A 19,011-nucleotide genomic window follows, 5' to 3' on the forward strand; every position below is an offset into this window, starting at 1 on the left:
GATACACTGCTGTCAAGAACACCCACACACCCACACACACACACACAATCCATATAGACAACCAGCATGAGCACGCTGCAATCGATGACGGTGTCACGGTTCAACGGACCGTCGTTTGTCGGTGTCCGACCGTAGATACAGGGTTTGAATAGTGCGTGTGTGTCAAATTGGTTTCTGTTTTTTTAAAGATTTTTTTGTTGCTCTGGCTCGTTGGGCGGTGACAGAAGCTTTGCGGAAGTGCTGCTCCACAGAAGTCATATGACCGCGACGCAGCAGACGGAGAAGATGGTGCCGAATTCTGGATAAAACCCTCCGGACACGGCGACTCTCAACCACAAACCGCACGGTAACGACGTCGTGACCCAGGAGAACACGGTCATGTGTTTGACGTGTCCCCCATGTCCCCGGTCATGTGTTGTCCCCCCGGTCATGTGTTTTCCCCCCGGTCATGTGTTGTCCCCGGACAGTTGATGACAGAGTCAGACACTTGTTTGTTGACAGCCCGTTACCGCGTTGTTCCTCTAATCTGACTCCCGAGACCGACTACCGGTCTGTCCTTCAGTCTACTGTCTGTGTGTCTCTGTGTCTCTCTCTCTCTGTCTGTCTGTGTGTCTCTGTCTCTCTCTCTCTCTGTGAGTCTCTGTCTGTCCGTCAGTCTACTGTCTCTCCCTGTCTGTCTCTCTCTGGCTGTCACTCTTTGTGAGTCTCTGCCTGTCTCTTTCTGTGAGTCTCAGTCTGTCTGTCTCTCTGTGAGTCTCTGTCTGTCTCTCTCTGTCTGTCTGTCTCTCTCTGCCTGTCTCTCTCTGTGAGTCTCTGTCTGTCTGTCTCTCTGTGAGTCTCTCTCTGTCTGTCTCTGTCTGTCTGTCCGTCTCTCTGTGAGTCTCTGTCTGTGTCATTATGTGACTCTCTGTCTGTCTCTCTCTGTGAGTCTCTGTCTGTCTCTCTCTGTGAGTCTCTGTCTGTCTCTCTCTGTCTGTCACTCTTTGTGAGTCTCTGTCTGTCTCTCTCTGTCTGTCACTCTTTGTGAGTCTCTGTCTGTCTCTCTCTGTGAGTCTCTGTCTGTCTCTCTCTGTCTGTCCGTCAGTCTACTGTCTCTCTCTGTCTGTCTCTCTGTGAGTCTCTGTCTGTCTCTCTCTGTCTGTCCGTCAGTCTACTGTCTCTCTCTGTCTGTCTGTCTCTCTCTGCCTGTCTTTCTCTGTGAGTCTCTGTCTGTCTCTCTATCTGTCTGTCTCTCTCTGCCTTTTTCTCTCTGTGAGTCTCTGTCTGTCTCTCTCTGTCTGTCCGTCAGTCTACTGTCTCTCTCTGTCTGTCACTCTTTGTGAGTCTCTGTCTGTCTCTCTCTGTCTGTCACTCTTTGTGAGTCTCTGTCTGTCTCTCTCTGTCTGTCTCTCTGTGTGTCTCTGTCTCTCTCTCTCTCTATGAGTCTCTGTCTGTCTCTCTCTGTCTGTCACTCTTTGTGAGTCTCTGTCTGTCTCTCTCTGCCTTTTTCTCTCTGTGAGTCTCTGTCTGTCTCTCTCTGTCTGTCCGTCAGTCTACTGTCTCTCTCTGTCTGTCACTCTTTGTGAGTCTCTGTCTGTCTCTCTCTGTCTGTCACTCTTTGTGAGTCTCTGTCTGTCTCTCTCTGTCTGTCTCTCTGTGTGTCTCTGTCTCTCTCTCTCTCTATGAGTCTCTGTCTGTCTCTCTCTGTCTGTCACTCTTTGTGAGTCTCTGTCTGTCTCTCTCTGTCTGTCTCTCTCTGTGAGTCTCTGTCTGTCTCTCTCTGTCTGTCCGTCAGTCTACTGTCTCTCTCTGTCTGTCACTCTTTGTGAGTCTCTGTCTGTCTCTCTGTCTGTCACTCTTTGTGAGTCTCTGTCTGTCTGTCCGTCAGTCTACTGTCTCTCTCTGTGAGTCTCTGCCTGTCTCTCTCTGTCTGTCCTTCAGTCTACTGTCTCTCTCTGGCTGTCACTCTTTGTGAGTCTCTGTCTGTCTCTCTCTGGCTGTCACTCTTTGTGAGTCTCTTTCTGTCACTCTTTGTGAGTCTCTGTCTGTCTCTCTCTGAGTCTCTGTCTGTCTCTCTCTGTCTGTCCGTCAGTCTACTGTCTCTCTCTGTCTGTCACTCTTTGTGAGTCTCTGTCTGTCTCTCTCTGTCCGTCCGTCTACTGTATCTCTCTGTCTGTCTCTCTCTGTGAGTCTGTCTGTCTCCCTCTGTCTGTCCGTCAGTCTACTATCTGTCTGTCTCTCTGTGAGTCTCTCTCTGTCTGTCTGTCTGTCTGTCTGTCTCTCTCTGTCTGTCTGTCTCTGTGTCTCTGTCTATCTCTCTGTGAGTCTCTGTCTGTCCCTGCCTCTCTGTCAGTCTACTGTCTGTCTCTTTGTGAGTCACTGTCTGTCTCTCTGTGTGTCTCTGTGTGTGTGTCTCTGTGTGTCTATTTCTGTCTCTCTCTGTCTTCCTGTCTGTCTCTGTGTGTCTTTGTCTCTGTCTGTCTCTGTGTGTCTCTGTCCGTCTGTCTCTGTCTGTCTCTCTGTGTGTCTCTCTGTCAGTCTACTGTCTCTCTCTGTCTGTCTGTCTCTCTGTGAGTCACTGTCTGTCTCTCTGTCTGTGTGTCTCTGTTTGTCTCTGTCTGTCTCTGTCTGTGAGTCACTGTCTTTCTCTGTCTGTGACATTCACCGAGGTAACGTGGGCCACCGTCTGAACACATACGTGTTGGCTGTTCTCACTGTGTTTTTTTCTCCATGTTTAATCTCTTGTAAGTTTTATCTTGCCAATAGACTATCAGATACATATGACAGATTGCTATTACCATATTATTATATTACTACTGTCATTGTAGCCTACCTGTTTGTGGAAATTGCAAAATAAGATATTGACAAAACAATGTATTGATATTTTCTGGGATTTTGACGATAACGAATAGTAGACGATAGTTTGCCTATTTTGTGTGTACAGTATTGGTTGTAGTTACTTCTTTGCCCAGTAGGTGGCATATGGAGTATGGGGGAAGTTGCGCCGATGATATTCTGTGCGGTGATTGGTTCCCAAATGGTGGAACGAGTTATCCTGGGACCCAGACGAATTCTGGGAGCTCATTTAAATTTGCTCTGCCAGAATACGGTCTGGATCCCCTCCATTGGGAAGTGATTTCCGCCCGACAGAAAACTTGCCGGTCCAATCACAACCGGTCATCTGATAACGGGCGGGATTTATAACACGACACTGACAGAAGTGACTGTTGTAAACAACCAAGGCTGCAGCTGATGCACGAGCATTTGACAAAGTACCCAATATTTTCATACTTCTCCCACAAAAATGTCACACAGACATTATGGAATCATCTTCACAGACATTTCCTCTCTGCTCTTATCATGTGACAGACGTCACACGATTCGTTGATATCCAATCGAGTCCAGATGCATTTTGCTCTGCGTCCGTTGGTAACGCCTCTTGGAAATCAAAAATGAACCGAAAGGTCCCAGACTAACAAGATTTGAATATAAGAATGGCTATGCCAGGCTAGGAGCAAGTTGGTTGTCGAAGACACATCAAAACTTTTGTTAAACTTGAGGTGCTGAGCATTTATTATTATTAAATAGACTGCAACCTGCACTGCACATTAACTTCTACAGCCAACTCTCTCTCCATCTAGGCATGCTCGCGTCACACACACCTTTTGCCGGTCTCTCTCTCATGTTTTTGATTGGTTATTGCAAAGGGGCTCCAAAATCGCTTACTGCCCCTCTAAATGAGAATATTTTCTGGTTTCTTTGCTCCTCTAAACACCATCTTGTGGTTTTGGAAACACAATCGACATTTTTCATAATTTTGTGAAATTTTATGGACCAAACAAGTAATCGAGGAATCAAGAAAAAAATTGAGGGATGAATCGATAATGAAAACAATTGTAGTTGCAGCTCCAGTTTATTCTATCACTGGTACTACTTTGGTGACGTCACTGCACCAAAGAGAAATCCTACTTCAAAAACCCTCCAAGACCAAAACTTAGAACAAGCATGGATATGTTGGGTCTTTGGCCTCCTTAGCTCTGGAGGGACTTATGTGGGTCTTAATGACTTTGGATTATTTTAGATCAACCCAGTCAGTAGCCCCTCCCCCATTTACATGTGTAATGGTTCATGAAACACAAAGGGAGTAAAACGCTTAATGAATATGACTCAGACAGCCTTAAGTCCTCGGGCAGGTGTTTCCAGAGTCTCTGGCCCCTATTTGCAAAGGCTGTGTCCCCTTTAGGTTTTTAGCTTTTATAGCTTTTAGCGTTTTTTTAGCCTTTATGGTTCTAAAACATGCAAAGGTTCATAAGAGATTTGAAAGGTCTAAAAAAAAAGGTAATCAATAAGATCATAAAATCAATCCTAAAACATACAGGGAGGCAATGTGAACAGGTGTTGTTTAATGTGATCATCTGTCTTGGTTCTAGTTAGAAGCCTGGCAGCTGAAGTATGTTCAGTCTGTAGTCGTTTCATAGTTGTTAAGTGAGCAATTTTTGGGAAAACTTGTCTCTCTCTTTGTTGTTGCTCTAATTTTAATGCACTGGCCAGGCCCCCACCTCAGGTATGGAAGACTTACGAGCTAACCACTAGGCCCAGAGTTTCAGTACCACCAGCTAGCACGTCTCTTAGAGCAGACTTCACATTACACGATTTTAAGCCCAGTTTTCCGCTCGCCGACAAATCCTGGAACGGTAATATTAATCTGTCGGATATATCTGATAGTCTATTGGCAAAATAAAGCTTACAAGAGATTAAACATGAAGAAAATGCAAAGTCATCATCATGTTATGCTAATAAAAAAAGAACACAAAGAATGCGATAGAACATTGAAGAAACACGTATATGTTTCTTTCAAGACCATGAAGTCGCTGAGCTTCCGTCCTTACCGTAATTACACTACTTAAGGCGCAACAACATTCAGACTCTTCAAATCTTCCTGTCTGCCCCCGACTGTGACACTTCAACTCTTCCTGCCTGTCCCTGACTGTGGCTCTTCAACTCTTCCCGTCTCTGACTGTGACTCTTCAACTCTTTCTGTCTGTACCTGACTTTGATTCTTCAACTCTTCCTGTCCCCGACTATGACTCTTCAGCCCTCCTGTCTGTCCCCGACTGTGACTCTTAAAATCTTCCTGTCTCTGACTGTGACTCTTCAACTCTTCCTGTCCCCGACTGTGACTGTTGAACTCTCCCTGTTAGTCTCCGACTGTGACTCTTCAACTCCTCCTGTCTGTCCCTGACTGTGACTCTTCAACTCTTCCTGCCTGTCCCCTTCTGTGACTTTTCAACTCTTCCTGCCTGTGCCCCACTGTGACTCTTCAACTCTTTCTGTCTGTCCCCGACTGTGACTCTTCAACTTATTCTCGTCCCCGACTGTGAGTCTTCAACTCTTCCTGTCTCTGACTGTAACCGTTCAACTCTTCCTGTCTGTCCCCGACTGTGTCTCTTCAACTCTTCCTGTCTGTCCCCGACTGTGTCTCTTCAACTCTTCCTGTCTGTCTCTGATTGGGAATCTTCAACTCTTCCTGTCTGTCCCCGACTGTGACTCTGCAACTCTTCCTGTCTCTGACTGTGACTCTGCAACTCTTCCTGTCTCTGACTGTGACTCTTCAACTCTTCCTGTCTGTCTCTGACTGTGACTCCTCAACTCTTCCTGTCTGTCCCTAACTTTGACTCTTCCACTCCTCCTGTCTGTCCCTGACTGTGACTCTTCAACTGATTCTCTGTCTCTGACTGTGACTCTTCAACTCATTCTCTGTCCCTGACTGACTCTTCAACTCTTCCTGTCTGTCTCCGACTGTGACTCTTCAACTCCTCCTGTCCCTGACTGTGACTGTTCAACTCTTTCTGTCTGTGCTCGACTGTGACTCTTCAACTCTTCCTGTCTTTGCCCGACTGTGACTCTTCAACTCTTCCTGTCTGTCTCCGATTGTGACTCTTTAACTCTTCCTGTCTGTCTCCGACTGTGACTCTTCAACTCTTCCTGTCTGTCTCCGACTGTGACTCTTCAACTCCTGTCTGTCCCCGACTGTGACTCTTCAACTCCTGTCTGTCCCCGACTGTGACTCTTCAACTCTTCCTGCCTGTCCCCGACTGTGACTTTTCAACTCTTCCTGCATGTCCCCCACTGTGACTCTTCAACTCTTTCTGTCTGTCCCCGACTGTGACTCTTCAACTCTTCCTGTCTCTGACTGTGACCGTTCAACTCTTCCTGTCTGTCCCCGACTGTGTCTCTTCAACTCTTCCTGTCTGTCTCTGACTGTGAATCTTCAACTCTTCCTGTCTGTCCCCGACTGTGACTCTGCAACTCTTCCTGTCTCTGACTGTGACTCTTCAACTCTTCCTGTCTGTCCCCGACTGTGACTCTTCAACTCTTCCTGTCCGTCTCTGACTTTGACTCTTCAATTCTTCCTGTCTGTCTCCAACTGTGAATCGTTAACTATTTCTGTCTGTGCTCGACTGTCACTGTTCAACTCTTTCTGTCTTTGCTCGACTGTGACTCTTCAACTCTTCCTATCTGTCTCCGACTGTGACTCTTCAACTCCTCCTGTCTGTCCCTGACTGTGACTCTTCAACTCTTCCTGCCTGTCGTCCCCCACTATGACTTTTCAACTCTTCCTGCCTGTCCCCCACTGTGACTCTTCAACTCTTTCTGTCTGTCCCCCACTGTGACTCTTCAACTCTTCCTGTCCCCGACTGAGACTCTTCAACTTATTCTCGTCCCCGACTGTGACTCTTCAACTCTTCCTGTCTGTCCCAGACTGTGACTCTTCAACTCTTTCTCACTGTCCCCGACTGTGACTCTTCAACTCTTCCTGTCTGTCCCCGACTGTGACTCTTCAACTCTTCCTGTCTCTGACTGTGACTCTTTAACTCTTTCTGTCTGTCCCCAACTGTGACTCTTCAACTCTTCCTGTATGTCTCTGACTGTTATTCTTCCACTCTCCCTGTCTGTCCCCGACTGTGACTCTTCAAATCTTCCTGTCTCTGACTGTGACTCTTCAACAATTCCTGTCTGTCTCTGACTGTTATTCTTCCACTCTTCCTGTCTGTCCCCGACTGTGACTATTCAACTCTTCCTGTCTCTGACTGTATTATGCCAGGTGTTATCTTTCTGACTTTGTCCTAACTGTAGGTCTGTGACTGTCTGACTCTTTCTCTGTCAATTTGTCTGTGACTGTCTCTGTCGCTCTCTTACTCTGTCTGAGCCTTTGTCTGTGACTGAGTCAGTGTATGTGACTCGGACTCCTTGTCTCGGACTTTGTGAGGTTAACTTTCCTTATCTAGGTCTGTGACTGTCTGTCTCTGACTGTGTCTATTAAAGTGTTTCTGTCTCTGTGTGTCTGTGACTGTCTGTCTTTGATCGTCTCTCATCTGACAGTTTGTCTGTGTCTGTCTTTCTGTTTCAGTTTGTCTCGGACTGTATTCTTTGTTTGTCTCTGACTTTATTCGTTGTCTGTCTCTCTGTGACTGTATTTTTGTCTCTGTGAATGTGTTTCTGACTATGTCTGTTCTGTCTCTGCCCTTGTCCTCAGATGGAGGAGATTAAAGTGTCTCCTGACTATAACTGGTTCAGAAGCACCGTGCCCCTGAAGAGAGTAAGTATGTAATGATTTATAATTTCTAATGATGGTGATGTGGGCGAGAGGCAGGATACATCATGGACAGGTCATCAGCACATAGCAAGGCCAACAACCATCCACGCTCACATTCACACAAATGGTTAATTTAGAGTCTCCAATTAACCCAACTCAAGTCTGCATGTGTTTGGACTGTGTGAGGAAGACGTTGTTTTGTTTTTTTGGAACAGTGCGGATTGACAAAGAAAACAATCTTTTCTTACCTTCCAGCAGAGGGTAGTGTCTTTTTTGTGTTTGTGACACAGGGAGCGGGAATATGATTTATTTAACTTTTATTCCAGACACATTGGTCTATATCATCCATACAAAAATAAGAATACAATACAATACAAGGACAACACACATAATCAACTCTAGATGTACCCAGTGATTAAAATACATACACTTCCAATGTTTCTTATAATATGAGATGTTTCACATTGTGTGGGCTCGGTCACCATTATAATTATGTTTTTGAATCGATTTATTAACACATAATATTCCTCAACATGGCATGAAATGTGTGAACATTACGAGTAACAAAAATGTGACAAGCACTTGGGAGCTTGCGCAAGATTCTGAATGCATCATTCAACGTATCAACGTATTCCGTATGTGAAATTTGCGAGCCGGCATGTTTGGTTGTGTATAGATTTTGCAACACTGGCACTTTATCAGAATCCGCTTGATTGGCAAAGCGTGAGTAAACATACAAGGAATGTGACTCCGGTTTCCTATGCTCTCACAGTGAACTTAAACAGAATAGACTTACACAACAAAACACGGGCGACAGAGCTGAACAAACATAAACATGTAGTTGCTATGTGCAGGTATAAACATATAATATAGATCATTAGGGTTAGGGTTAGGGTTATATATATATATATATATATATCTATATATAGATATATAGATATATATAAAGAAAGAAAATGTACATAAATATATGAGGGGTGTTCGATACGAAATGGTGGCGTCACGGTTTGGTATGTTTTTCGATACAGCAGAAAAGAAATGCAAAAGAAATTTCCTTGATTTTTTTTTTTTTTTTTTATTTATTTAAACTAACTATATAAAGTATGATGTTTTATTTTACTTTCAAAATTATGGAGCTACTTGACCCTATTGGGGTGTCTTCTTAGCAGCATACAAAACAAAAGCAGCTCTTTTCAAAAACATAATGTGTACTATTGTAGTAGTTATGAACAAATACTAACAAGAGAAAAGTACAAAAGAAACGTCTGTTTATTTATGGAACTCACTGTATTTTTACTCGTTTCAAGTTTTTTCAGAAGAAAGATGAGAATGTCCACATTTTCTGAAGCTACACAGCACAGATCTGCTTGATGTGACAATGTCACCTAGACGTTCACACACAAGTAACACTTTGAGCTGCTGTTATCTTTGTAGCTTTATGTAACCTGTCCTGTAGCAGATGCGACAAACTGTTGTTTTAATAGAATTACTTGCCATATTGCAACAAGCCAGCTTAGCGTAGTGTTCCTCCCGGCTGCATTACTGGAGAGCAATGTTTATCTTTGAGGAGGGGGGGAGCAGACAGCATGCTGCCTGTTACGAAAGAGTGGACTGACTTGTTGACACCACTCTTTCTCATGGACCTATGAAAAACACTTTCATGTAGTTCTATATTGTTAGTTTAATGTAAACAGACTTCATTCGTTCTGACTTGAAACTGTGGTTCACTGATTATAACAGTTAAGATAAGATATGACTTTATTAATCCCACGCCAGGGAAATTCATTCAACATGTTGTTTCTGTCTCCTCCAGATCATTGTCGACGATGACGACAGTAAGGTGTGGTCGCTGTATGACGCAGGGCCAAAGAGCATCAGGTGTCCCATTATCTTCCTCCCCCCCGTCAGTGGGACAGCCGAGGTGTTCTTCCAGCAGTTGCTGGCCCTGACGGGCTGGGGCTACAGGGTCATCTCGGTGAGTTCATGACTGAAAACACACTGCAGCTTCAGCGTGGGGGGCACTGTTTCTCATTTTCCCCCAGCCATAGGATCTATAGGAGAAATGCAAACCATATTCTCACCCTATTTAGACAATTATATATTTAGTAGGTATAAATGCATAAAAACATTTTAAAAGAAGCAAGAAAATAAGAACAAAATACATCAAAAGCATCTTTACTTATTTACCACTCAAAGTGCTTTACAGCAGTGGTTCCCAACCTTTTTTCCTTGGCGTCCCCCTTGCTTGTGCCCCCACACACGCACCAAAAGAATAGGGTGATTCTTTCTATTCTCCTTGTTCCTGGATGAATATGTTTCTTTCCTTCTCCTACATCAGATGTTTCAAATATGCACAAAAAATAAAGACTTGACATTAGTGATTGAGACCATGAACTCCTCAGGAAAATGTATACATTTATAAATCAAGTGAGTGGGGTAATTTTCTCATAGACTTCTGTAGAAACTGCCTTTTTTTGGCAACCAGTGAAGTCACCCTCTGCTGGTCAATCCAGACAATACAGGCTTCATGCACTTTTCCAGAACCAAGTGTCCATTTTTTACCTATCGTAGTCTCTTTCCTCGAACTTCGACAAAGTTACAGATTTATTCACAGATCTATACACGCATTTGCAGAGCCGTTTACAGAATCATTTGCAGATTCACACACACACACACACACACACACACACACACACACACATACCTGATTATGTACACAACGATTGAGATACAGTTACACAAATCTACATACACACACAAGAATAATTTTGCTACAAATTGGCCCCATATTTGTCTCAATAAAATCCCGTTTGAAACACCACGAGCTGTTTGCTCTGGAAAATTCATTCTGAATGATAATTTAGTCTGACTTCAGTCTGAATGACTCAACAGCCGACCCATCAATTCATCCTACTGTAGTAAACCATGATCACTTGCTCTGTGTTTCCAGCTGCAGTATCCCGTTTACTGGGATCTCTCAGAGTTCTGTGATGGCTTCAGAAAGCTTCTGGATCACCTTCAACTAGACAAAGTAAGTCTGCTGGACTCTGGAAACTCTAAACTGTGTGTGTGTGTTATATTTTATAGTAGAACTGCAATAATGTACACAGGAATATGAATACTATTTTAAAAAATCCTTACTCTTGTGTTATATTGAATAGACCGGACTGTACATTTAGAAATTTTGTGCAGTAATAGGAGAAGATTTGCAGTTAACAAGATATAAATAATTATAGTGTTTAAAGAAGATGTCTCGGTGCGTCGGAGCGAGACAGTGCCAACCGACTACAGTACAGTCTGGACGCGAAGTGGGAAAAGACCAACACCGGCTGCTCCGGAGGGCATGATAGTTGATTAGCCGACTCACAGCCGCAGTTGTGATAATCATGCCCAAGCAAGCACTGCTATTTTTGATCGGCGCCCCCCACCCCACTATTTGTCCAACACTAATCACCACTTGCAATGCAAGAAATTAATAATTGTACATCTAAGATGTGCAATACATAATAATAAAAATATTAATGGTGTATTAAATACGCATAATAAATACTCAAAGAAACTTTTGAGAACTGTTAAGAATAATTTCATCCTTTTTCGACTCATTTTGCAGCTGCAACTCAAAGGCAGACCTATAGTCTTGGATGATGCATAATAACGTGCATGTTTTGGTTACCTGCATCACGTCATGACAGCAGACAGAGTTCATCATGCTGTCAACTCGTGACGGACAGTTCAGGGGCAGTTTGTCTATTTTTGTCATTAAAAGAGTTCAGGGCTGAGCTACCAGACGACCGTACTCCATGAAAGTTTAATCAGATTTAATAGTCTTTCAAGCAACAGAATGTGAGGATTGAGCCTGATGATGTTGAGCATAGAGCTGCAACAGTTAATAGATTAATCGATAACTAAATGAATTGCCAACTATTTTGATAACCGATTAATCGGCTCAAGTAGTTTTTATGAGTTTTCTCTGCTTCTCTGTGACGGTAAACTGAATATCTTTGGTGTGTGGACAAAACAAAACTTCATTTTGGGAGTTTTGGGAAACACAACATTTTTCATTATTTTATGACAATTTATGGACCAAACAACTAATCGATTGAGAAAATAATCGACAGATTAATGGATTATGAAAATAATCGTTAGTTGCAGCCCTAGTTGAGCAGTTAGGTAGAGGAGCAAGGCAGCGTGATTGGTCTGGTGACGAAGAGTCGAAGAGTCCCAGCTTTAATGCGAGCTTGATCAGGAACTGGTGTGCAGCCCAGAGAGAACCTCAGGAAGCCCATTGACAGACAGAGAACTTCAAAATGTCATACCAGCCCATGCCTTAACTCAATAATGGGTCACTTGAAACTCTTTCTGATGATGATGATAATCGTTTGTCTCTTTTCAATGATGATGATTGTGACGATGCTAAAAAATCTTCTCCTGTCAAATGAACCTCAAGGTCCATTTGTTTGGGGCGTCTCTGGGAGGTTTCTTGGCTCAGAAGTTTGCAGAGTGCACACACAAGTCACCCCGGGTGCACTCGCTGATCCTGTGCAATTCATTCAGCGACACCTCCATCTTTAACCAGACATGGACATCCAACAGGTGGTATTCAGTGGCTCCTTCACACATACTTCTTCTGCGTGTTTAGATTCGTCATTAATGTACTATTTCCACATTCCTCCTCAGCTTCTGGTTGATGCCAGCTTTCATGTTGAAGAAGATCGTTCTAGGGAATTTTGCAAAAGGACCTGTGGACCCCAAAATGGCAGATGCAATTGACTTCATGGTTGACAGGGTAAGTGGACATCAACGAGTTCTTTCATATCACACCAATGTGTCACTACAGTATACTGAAGCATTCCTACATTGAGTAGGAAGTGCAGAGTATGTGAGCAAAGAATCCTCCTGGTGCAAGCTGCTTCAAGCTTCTATGGTTCCTCGTTTGAAGTTTCTACATTTCTTGCAGTCAGCGTCTTGCAAAACTGAATTGTACTTGTAGCTGAGATGTAAGAGAGCGGAGCGGGGAGGGGCCTTGGGTATCATATCTACCGCGGCGAATATGGTTTTAAAAGTAAGCACTCATTGACAGCCACCTAGGAACAGATACATTTAAGAAAATATGATTCTTGTAAGATCGCATGGCGCTGGATTCGATCTCTCCACAGCAAAAGACCTAAAACTGAAAGTATCCACCTATCACCGTGAGCCACGCCCACTTAACGTGCCGTTGTCAGTCACATATTGATACATTATGTCATCATCCAGGTAACGTTCTGATCTGGGTTCATGTAAATCGGCTACCCTCGGCTCATCTCAGGAAATCCCCGGATTAATCAAGATTATTTTTTCATGATGACAAAAACACTTTTAAACTGTAGCGATCTAACTCAAGACAATACTGTCAAAATACACAAAATAATTGCTAACACTGATCCACAGGAAGAGATCAAATATAAGTGGTAATGAATGAAGTAAAACTATAAATGATAAATAAACTTTTTTTTTTAAATAAATGCTTGACTGTTGATTTTAAGTCGCTTAGTTTGGTAACGAATTGATTTAAGTGAACCCAGATCTGAACGTTACCTGGATGATGACATAATGTATCAATATGTGACCGGCACGTTAAGTGGGCAGGCTCACGGTGATAAGAGGAGACTTTCAGTTTTAGGTCTTTTGCTGTGGAGAGATCGAATCCAGCTCCATGTGATCTTACAAGAATTATATTTTCTTAAATGTATTTTTTCCTATGTGGTTGTGAATGAGTGCTTACTTTTAAAACCATATTCACCGGGGTAGATATGATATGCGACATGGAAATTGAATTGCCAGTAATATGTTTGTGAATGAGTGACAGATTTCGCCACCCGCTCCCCCCGCTCTGCTCTCTTGCATCTCAGATACAAATCAGTTTTGCGACCCGCTGACTGCAACAAACAAACCACAGGGTGGTCTTTTTGCACAGTTTTTGGACCAGCTGCTCCACAGATACACACATTTATGTGCACAAACACTGAAAGGTGATTTATGTATAATATGTCACCTTTAAGTGAAAACAAAATTAGACAGAACTAAAAAACAGTCAACGCAGAAGGTACACCTGGGACATTAAATTACATATCAAACTTGGATGTAAGGGACTGATGAGGGACTTGTTGCACCCAGACAGACCGGTGCAGTCATGGATGTGTTTGGGGAGAGGCCTCCATAGGGAGGAGGTGGCTAATCCTGGATTGTGGGGATCAGAGTCAGAGGATTGGTTCAGAAGGAGTGGAGTGGCGGAGAAGGGGACTAATGTAGTTTTGTAGGTTGTCCGAAGAGTAAATGGGCTGAAGAGGAATGTGTTTTTAATGGTTGATTTATGATTTATTTCCCCTGTAGCTCTGTATGTCCTCAGTAAAACCATAGATCATGGTTGTGTCGGGTGCAGTCAGGAAAAAGCACTCAAAAAAAGAGACTCGAGACTGAGAGTTTTATTGTGTTCTCTCAGACAGCAACCTCAATAACCCCTGAGGCGGACCCACTTTCCCTGTTAAAGTTCCAGTCAAAGTCTGGGTCTTTACGCAGTGAGAGGTCGAAGCGCCATCTGAGGTATTGTTTATGGAATTGATTTTTACGGAGTTGTAAGGAGATGGGGGGGCGTGGTCGCTTACTACAATTAAGTGGATGGATGTATTCACTGTATCTTTGATGATTGATTTGTGAGAATTTGCGGTGTAGCTGTGAGAAATATGTGAATATTTTTTTTGTTGGATAATTTGTTCGTCGTCAAGTTCCTCCCTGTATTGTTTTATTCTCGGTGGATTACTATTGCTGTGTTGAGTACGGTATTAAAATATCAACCAATGATCATCTTTTTAGTCTGAGAAAGTATTTAATGATGTAAAACATCTATTAAAGAAGGTGGGATCATCTTTGTCAGGTCCATAAATATTAGGTATAGTCAGATTGGTGTTATTGATTAAAGTATTTAAGATAATGAATCGACCTTCCAGGTCAGTAATGGATAAATTGTGGATTAATCTGAAGTTTTTAATGAAGTCATTTATTCATCCCTCTGTCTCTCTTCATTCCCTCTTTGCTACCTCATTGTTTCTCTCCCGACTCTATTCTCCCTCCTGATCGCTCTATTTTCAAACGTCCTAGTCTACTGTCACACCTACACAGAACTTTAGAATTCTACTCAGTAGTATCTTCTCATCTCACTCTTGGAAATGAAGAAAATAAGTGCATTTTCCAAATCTTGAACTTTACCATTTAACTAGGCAGCTACTAAACACAGCTACAATTTCTGTGTGGATGTTAACCTCCCTGTGTAATGTTTGTGTGTTGTAGTTGGAGAGTCTGAACCAAAGTGAGTTAGCATCACGGCTAACACTGAACTGTCAGAACTCCTATGTGGAGCCTCACAAAATAAAAGAAGTTGCGGTCACCATTATAGATGTAAGTAAGATTAAGTCTACCAGTGTAAATTCATGTTTGTGTCGACTACAATAACCTTTTTTCCTCTGAATGTTGTTCAGGTGTTTGATCAGAGTGCTCTGTCTCTGGAGGCCAAGGAGGAGATGTATAAACTGTATCCCAATGCCAGACGAGCTCATCTGAAAACTGGAGGAAACTTCCCTTACCTGTGTAGGAGCGCCGAGGTCAACCTCTACATACAGGTGGAGTCACACCCCCTCTACATACAGGTGGAGTCAGTCCCCCTCTACAAACAGGTGGAGTCAGTTCCTCTCTACATACAGGTGGAGTCAGTTCCCCTCCACATACAGGTGGTCAGTCCCCCTCTACATACAGTTGGAGTCCGTTCCCCTCCACATACAGGTGGAGTCACTTACCTTCTACATACAGGTGGAGTCACACCCCCTCTACATACATGTGGAGTCAGTTCCCCTCTACATACAGGTGGAGTCAGTTCCCCTCCACATACAGGTGGTCAGTCCCCCTCTACATACAGGTGGAGTCAGTCCCCCTCTACATACAGGTGGAGTCAGTCCCCCTCTACATACAGGTGGAGTCAGTTCCCCTCCACATACAGGTGGAGTCACTTACCTTCTACATACAGGTGGAGTCACACCCCCTTTACATACAGGTGGAGTCAGTTCCCCTCTACATACAGGTGGAGTCAGTTCCCCTCTACATACAGGTGGAGTCAGTCCCCCTCTACATACAGGTGGAGTCAGTCCCCCTCCACATACAGGTGGAGTCACTTACCTTCTAAATACAGGCGGAGTCAGTTCCCCTCCACATACAGGTGGAGTCACTTACCTTCTACATACAGGTGGAGTCAGTCCCCCTCTACATACAGGTGGAGTCAGTCCCCCTCTACATACAGGTGGAGTCAGTTCCCCTCTACATACAGGTGGAGTCACTTACCTTCTACATACAGGTGGAGTCAGTTCCCCTCCATATACAGGTGGAGTCACTTACCTTCTACATACAGGTGGAGTCACTTACCTTCTACATACAGGTGGAGTCAGTTCCCCTCCACATACAGGTGGAGTCAGTTCCCCTCCACATACAGGTGGAGTCAGTTCCCTTCTACATACAGGTGGAGTCAGTTCCCTTCTACATACAGGTGGAGTCAGTTCCCCTCCACATACAGGTGGAGTCAGTTCCCCTCTACATACAGGTGGAGTCAGTTCCCCTCTACATACAGGTGGAGTCAGTTCCCCTCCACATTCAGGTGGAGTCAGTTCCCCTCCACATTCAGGTGGAGTCAGTTCCCCTCTACATTCAGTTCCCCTCTACATTCAGGTGGAGTCAGTCCCCCTCTACATTCAGGTGGAGTCAGTCCCCCTCTACATACAGGTGGAGTCAGTCCCCCTCTACATACAGGTGGAGTCAGTCCCCCTCTACATTCAGGTGGAGTCAGTCCCCCTCTACATACAGGTGGAGTCAATTCCCCTCTACATTAAGGTGGAGTCTGTTCCCCTCCACATACAGGTGGATTCAGTTCCCCTGTAGGTGGAGTCAGTTCCCCTCTACATACAGGTGGAGTCACTTTTTAAATTACGTTCTTTGTTCTTCATGTCCAGATTCACCTGCGTCAGTTCCACGGGACACGATACGCTGCCATCAGTCCTGACATGGTGAGCAACGAGGAGCTGGAGGTGCAGGAGAGTCACCTTAGTGGTGACTGTGACTCCGACGGAGATCAATGAGACGTTTTTTACCTGACGGATGTTTCCTCTGAACATTTCCAACCAATTCTGTCTGGTGTCAGACGATTGTTGTCCAGATATTTCTATGGAGCTCAACAGTTGATCAGCAAGTCAACTGAGAATATTTTTATATCGAACATAAAGGATCCTCAGCTGCTTTGCTTTCAACACACACATCACCTTGCCTTATGTGAAATGACGCGTGTTACACTCATGAAGTGTGTAAGATACATAATGTGGTTGGGAGTGAATTGGTTTCCTGTTAACAGAAAGATGAACACACTGGTTAAGTGCTATCATAGTTATGGAGAGATGTTTATCTTAAAAGTCTTTGTGTAATTCATTGATTTTTTTTTTTGTCCATGTGTTTTGCACCTTTACAGTAACAAAACTGATTACTCGTTATTTCCACAGTGGGATAAGGTGACTGTGTACACTGTGTTAAAGCTTTCCATAGATTTTTCTTCATACATGTTAATCTGTTGAGCTGCTAAAGCTTCAGCCACTAAAACACAACTTTAAACTGATTATTTTTTGGTAAGTTTGTGCACCTGTAAAATGATGAGTTTTATTTTCATGCTTCGAACACTTTGATTATCAATGTAAAATAAATGCTGTCCATTTTTTATAAGGAATCGTGTATACATTCTCTACCGTGTCAGCCATTTTATCTTAATTTGTTATCACTCTTGAGCACATATTTGAAATATAACCCCACTTCAAAATCACTGAACTATGCCTTTAACGATAAGCTTTATCAAAAAGGGAAACGTTTCCAGCTACTCTTGTATGTGGAGAGGGTCTGCCTCCTTGTCTGAGCTCGATAGCTGAAGGCTCTCTGGCTGCCTCTGTACCTCTGGAGACTGTAGGGACCATAAGTAAACTTTGAAATGCTTTCCTGTTTCATGCCAATGAACAATTCTTGATCATCAGTCTTCTGAGATCTTTGTTGGGCCTGGTTCACCGCAGCGAGGCAGCTGGTGAAAAAGAAACTCCAAATTTGGGATTGTCTGTCATACAATGGCTCTTATCCACACCTCCAATCTGCCCCCCCCCCCCCATCTCATGACTCCATGTTATCAGCTGAGGCCTTCACCTACTTTTCCAAACCTATGCTGTAAATATTCGAATGGCCTTTTCAGTATTGATTCGAACAATGCAATGATTTGTGATGTTGGTTGAAATACACTGTATTGTAATTCAGATGAATATCTGACCATATTCAAGGCAATTTTATACGCACATGAAGATAATTCCAGAGGGTTTTCTTGCCACTGAATGTGTGATATGGGATATGTGCTGGTCTACTGCCGAACAAAGTAGCTCAAACAGATCTGGACAGAATTAGCGGTAATGACCTGCAAATCACTGCTGGTGTTATATACAGGTGCATCTCTAAAAAACCCTCTGGCGCCTGTCTCAGTAACCTCACAATTTCACAAGCTACCATCTGTTCTGGTTCATCCATGCCCACAGAATACTTTGAACACACTAAACCTGGCCTTGTTGACGGGTGAGTCACTTTTAATTAATGACTTTATAACAGAACGCCATTTAGACTTTAGCCCCTCCAAATTTAGAAACGGAAAGAAAGGAGGTGGCGTTGCAGCCCTTTACAATAATATTCTCCAGTGCAAAACAGATCTAAGTTTGCAACATTTTAATATCTCGCTCTTGTATTGAAAACATCTGGCCATTAAAAGCATGTGTCAGGGCCCAACCACTGCAAGGGCCACGCATTGGACTTAATTATGTCAATGGATCTTCATCAGGCCCAGATTAACACCTTATAGGGTGCCCCTGGGTGACTGAAATGGTAAGAGGTGACATCTGGAGGTGAACGAAATCCTCACCAGTCTGCAAGGAAGAAAGAATCCACTTCGCAGACGATTCGACTCAAGAGGACTGGCTATCCAGACAGGCAGGAAAAGAAGGCGACGCTGCGCCATTCAGACGTCCGTTTGGCTTCGTCAATGGCAAGCGCATCACGGATGCTGCAACGGGTTTCGTCTGAACCTGAATATTACACAGTGGAAAGTTCTGGTGATGGGACTCATCTCACGGTTCTCTGGTCGGCCGCCTTCAAACTGTGACAATCTGACAGTGAAGCCCATTAGATAGCATGTGCTCTTGAGATTGACAGGGTTCTGCTTATTTTGATTAATGTTTATGGATATAATAACTTGCATAAAAAAACCATCTGCTCTATCAATTGACAACATGTCAAGGTGTGTGGGAACAGGACCCAAATGCAGAGTGCAATACAAAAAAACATTTTAA

The 19,011-nt window shown here is 43.6% G+C and overlaps 1 protein-coding gene across 1 annotated transcript; it reads left to right on the forward strand.

Moving 5' to 3' along the window:
• The first annotated feature begins 14 nt into the window (after positions 1-14).
• On the forward strand, positions 15-17,366 carry spg21 (SPG21 abhydrolase domain containing, maspardin). The gene is made up of 9 exons (XM_035627954.2): positions 15-346; positions 7,517-7,579; positions 9,390-9,551; positions 10,527-10,607; positions 12,024-12,169; positions 12,254-12,362; positions 14,903-15,010; positions 15,091-15,231; positions 16,606-17,366. Exons 2-9 carry the CDS (start codon positions 7,517-7,519, stop codon positions 16,729-16,731), a joined length of 936 nt encoding a protein of 311 aa, XP_035483847.1. The 5' UTR covers positions 15-346; the 3' UTR covers positions 16,732-17,366.
• Positions 17,367-19,011: the final 1,645 nt, after the last annotated feature.

Source organism: Scophthalmus maximus, chromosome 4 (assembly GCF_022379125.1).
Source record: "Scophthalmus maximus strain ysfricsl-2021 chromosome 4, ASM2237912v1, whole genome shotgun sequence".
NCBI classification, from domain to species: Eukaryota; Metazoa; Chordata; class Actinopteri; order Pleuronectiformes; family Scophthalmidae; genus Scophthalmus; species Scophthalmus maximus.

Bases quoted from the DNA above. Each gene is read 5' to 3' on its own strand.
- spg21 (XM_035627954.2), top strand. From the start codon at position 7,517: ATGGAGGAGATTAAAGTGTCTCCTGACTATAACTGGTTCAGAAGCACC. The intron at 12,170-12,253 runs GTGGTATTCAGT...ATTCCTCCTCAG, and splicing joins CAGACATGGACATCCAACAG to CTTCTGGTTGATGCCAGCTT. The intron at 15,011-15,090 runs GTAAGTAAGATT...AATGTTGTTCAG, and splicing joins TTGCGGTCACCATTATAGAT to GTGTTTGATCAGAGTGCTCT.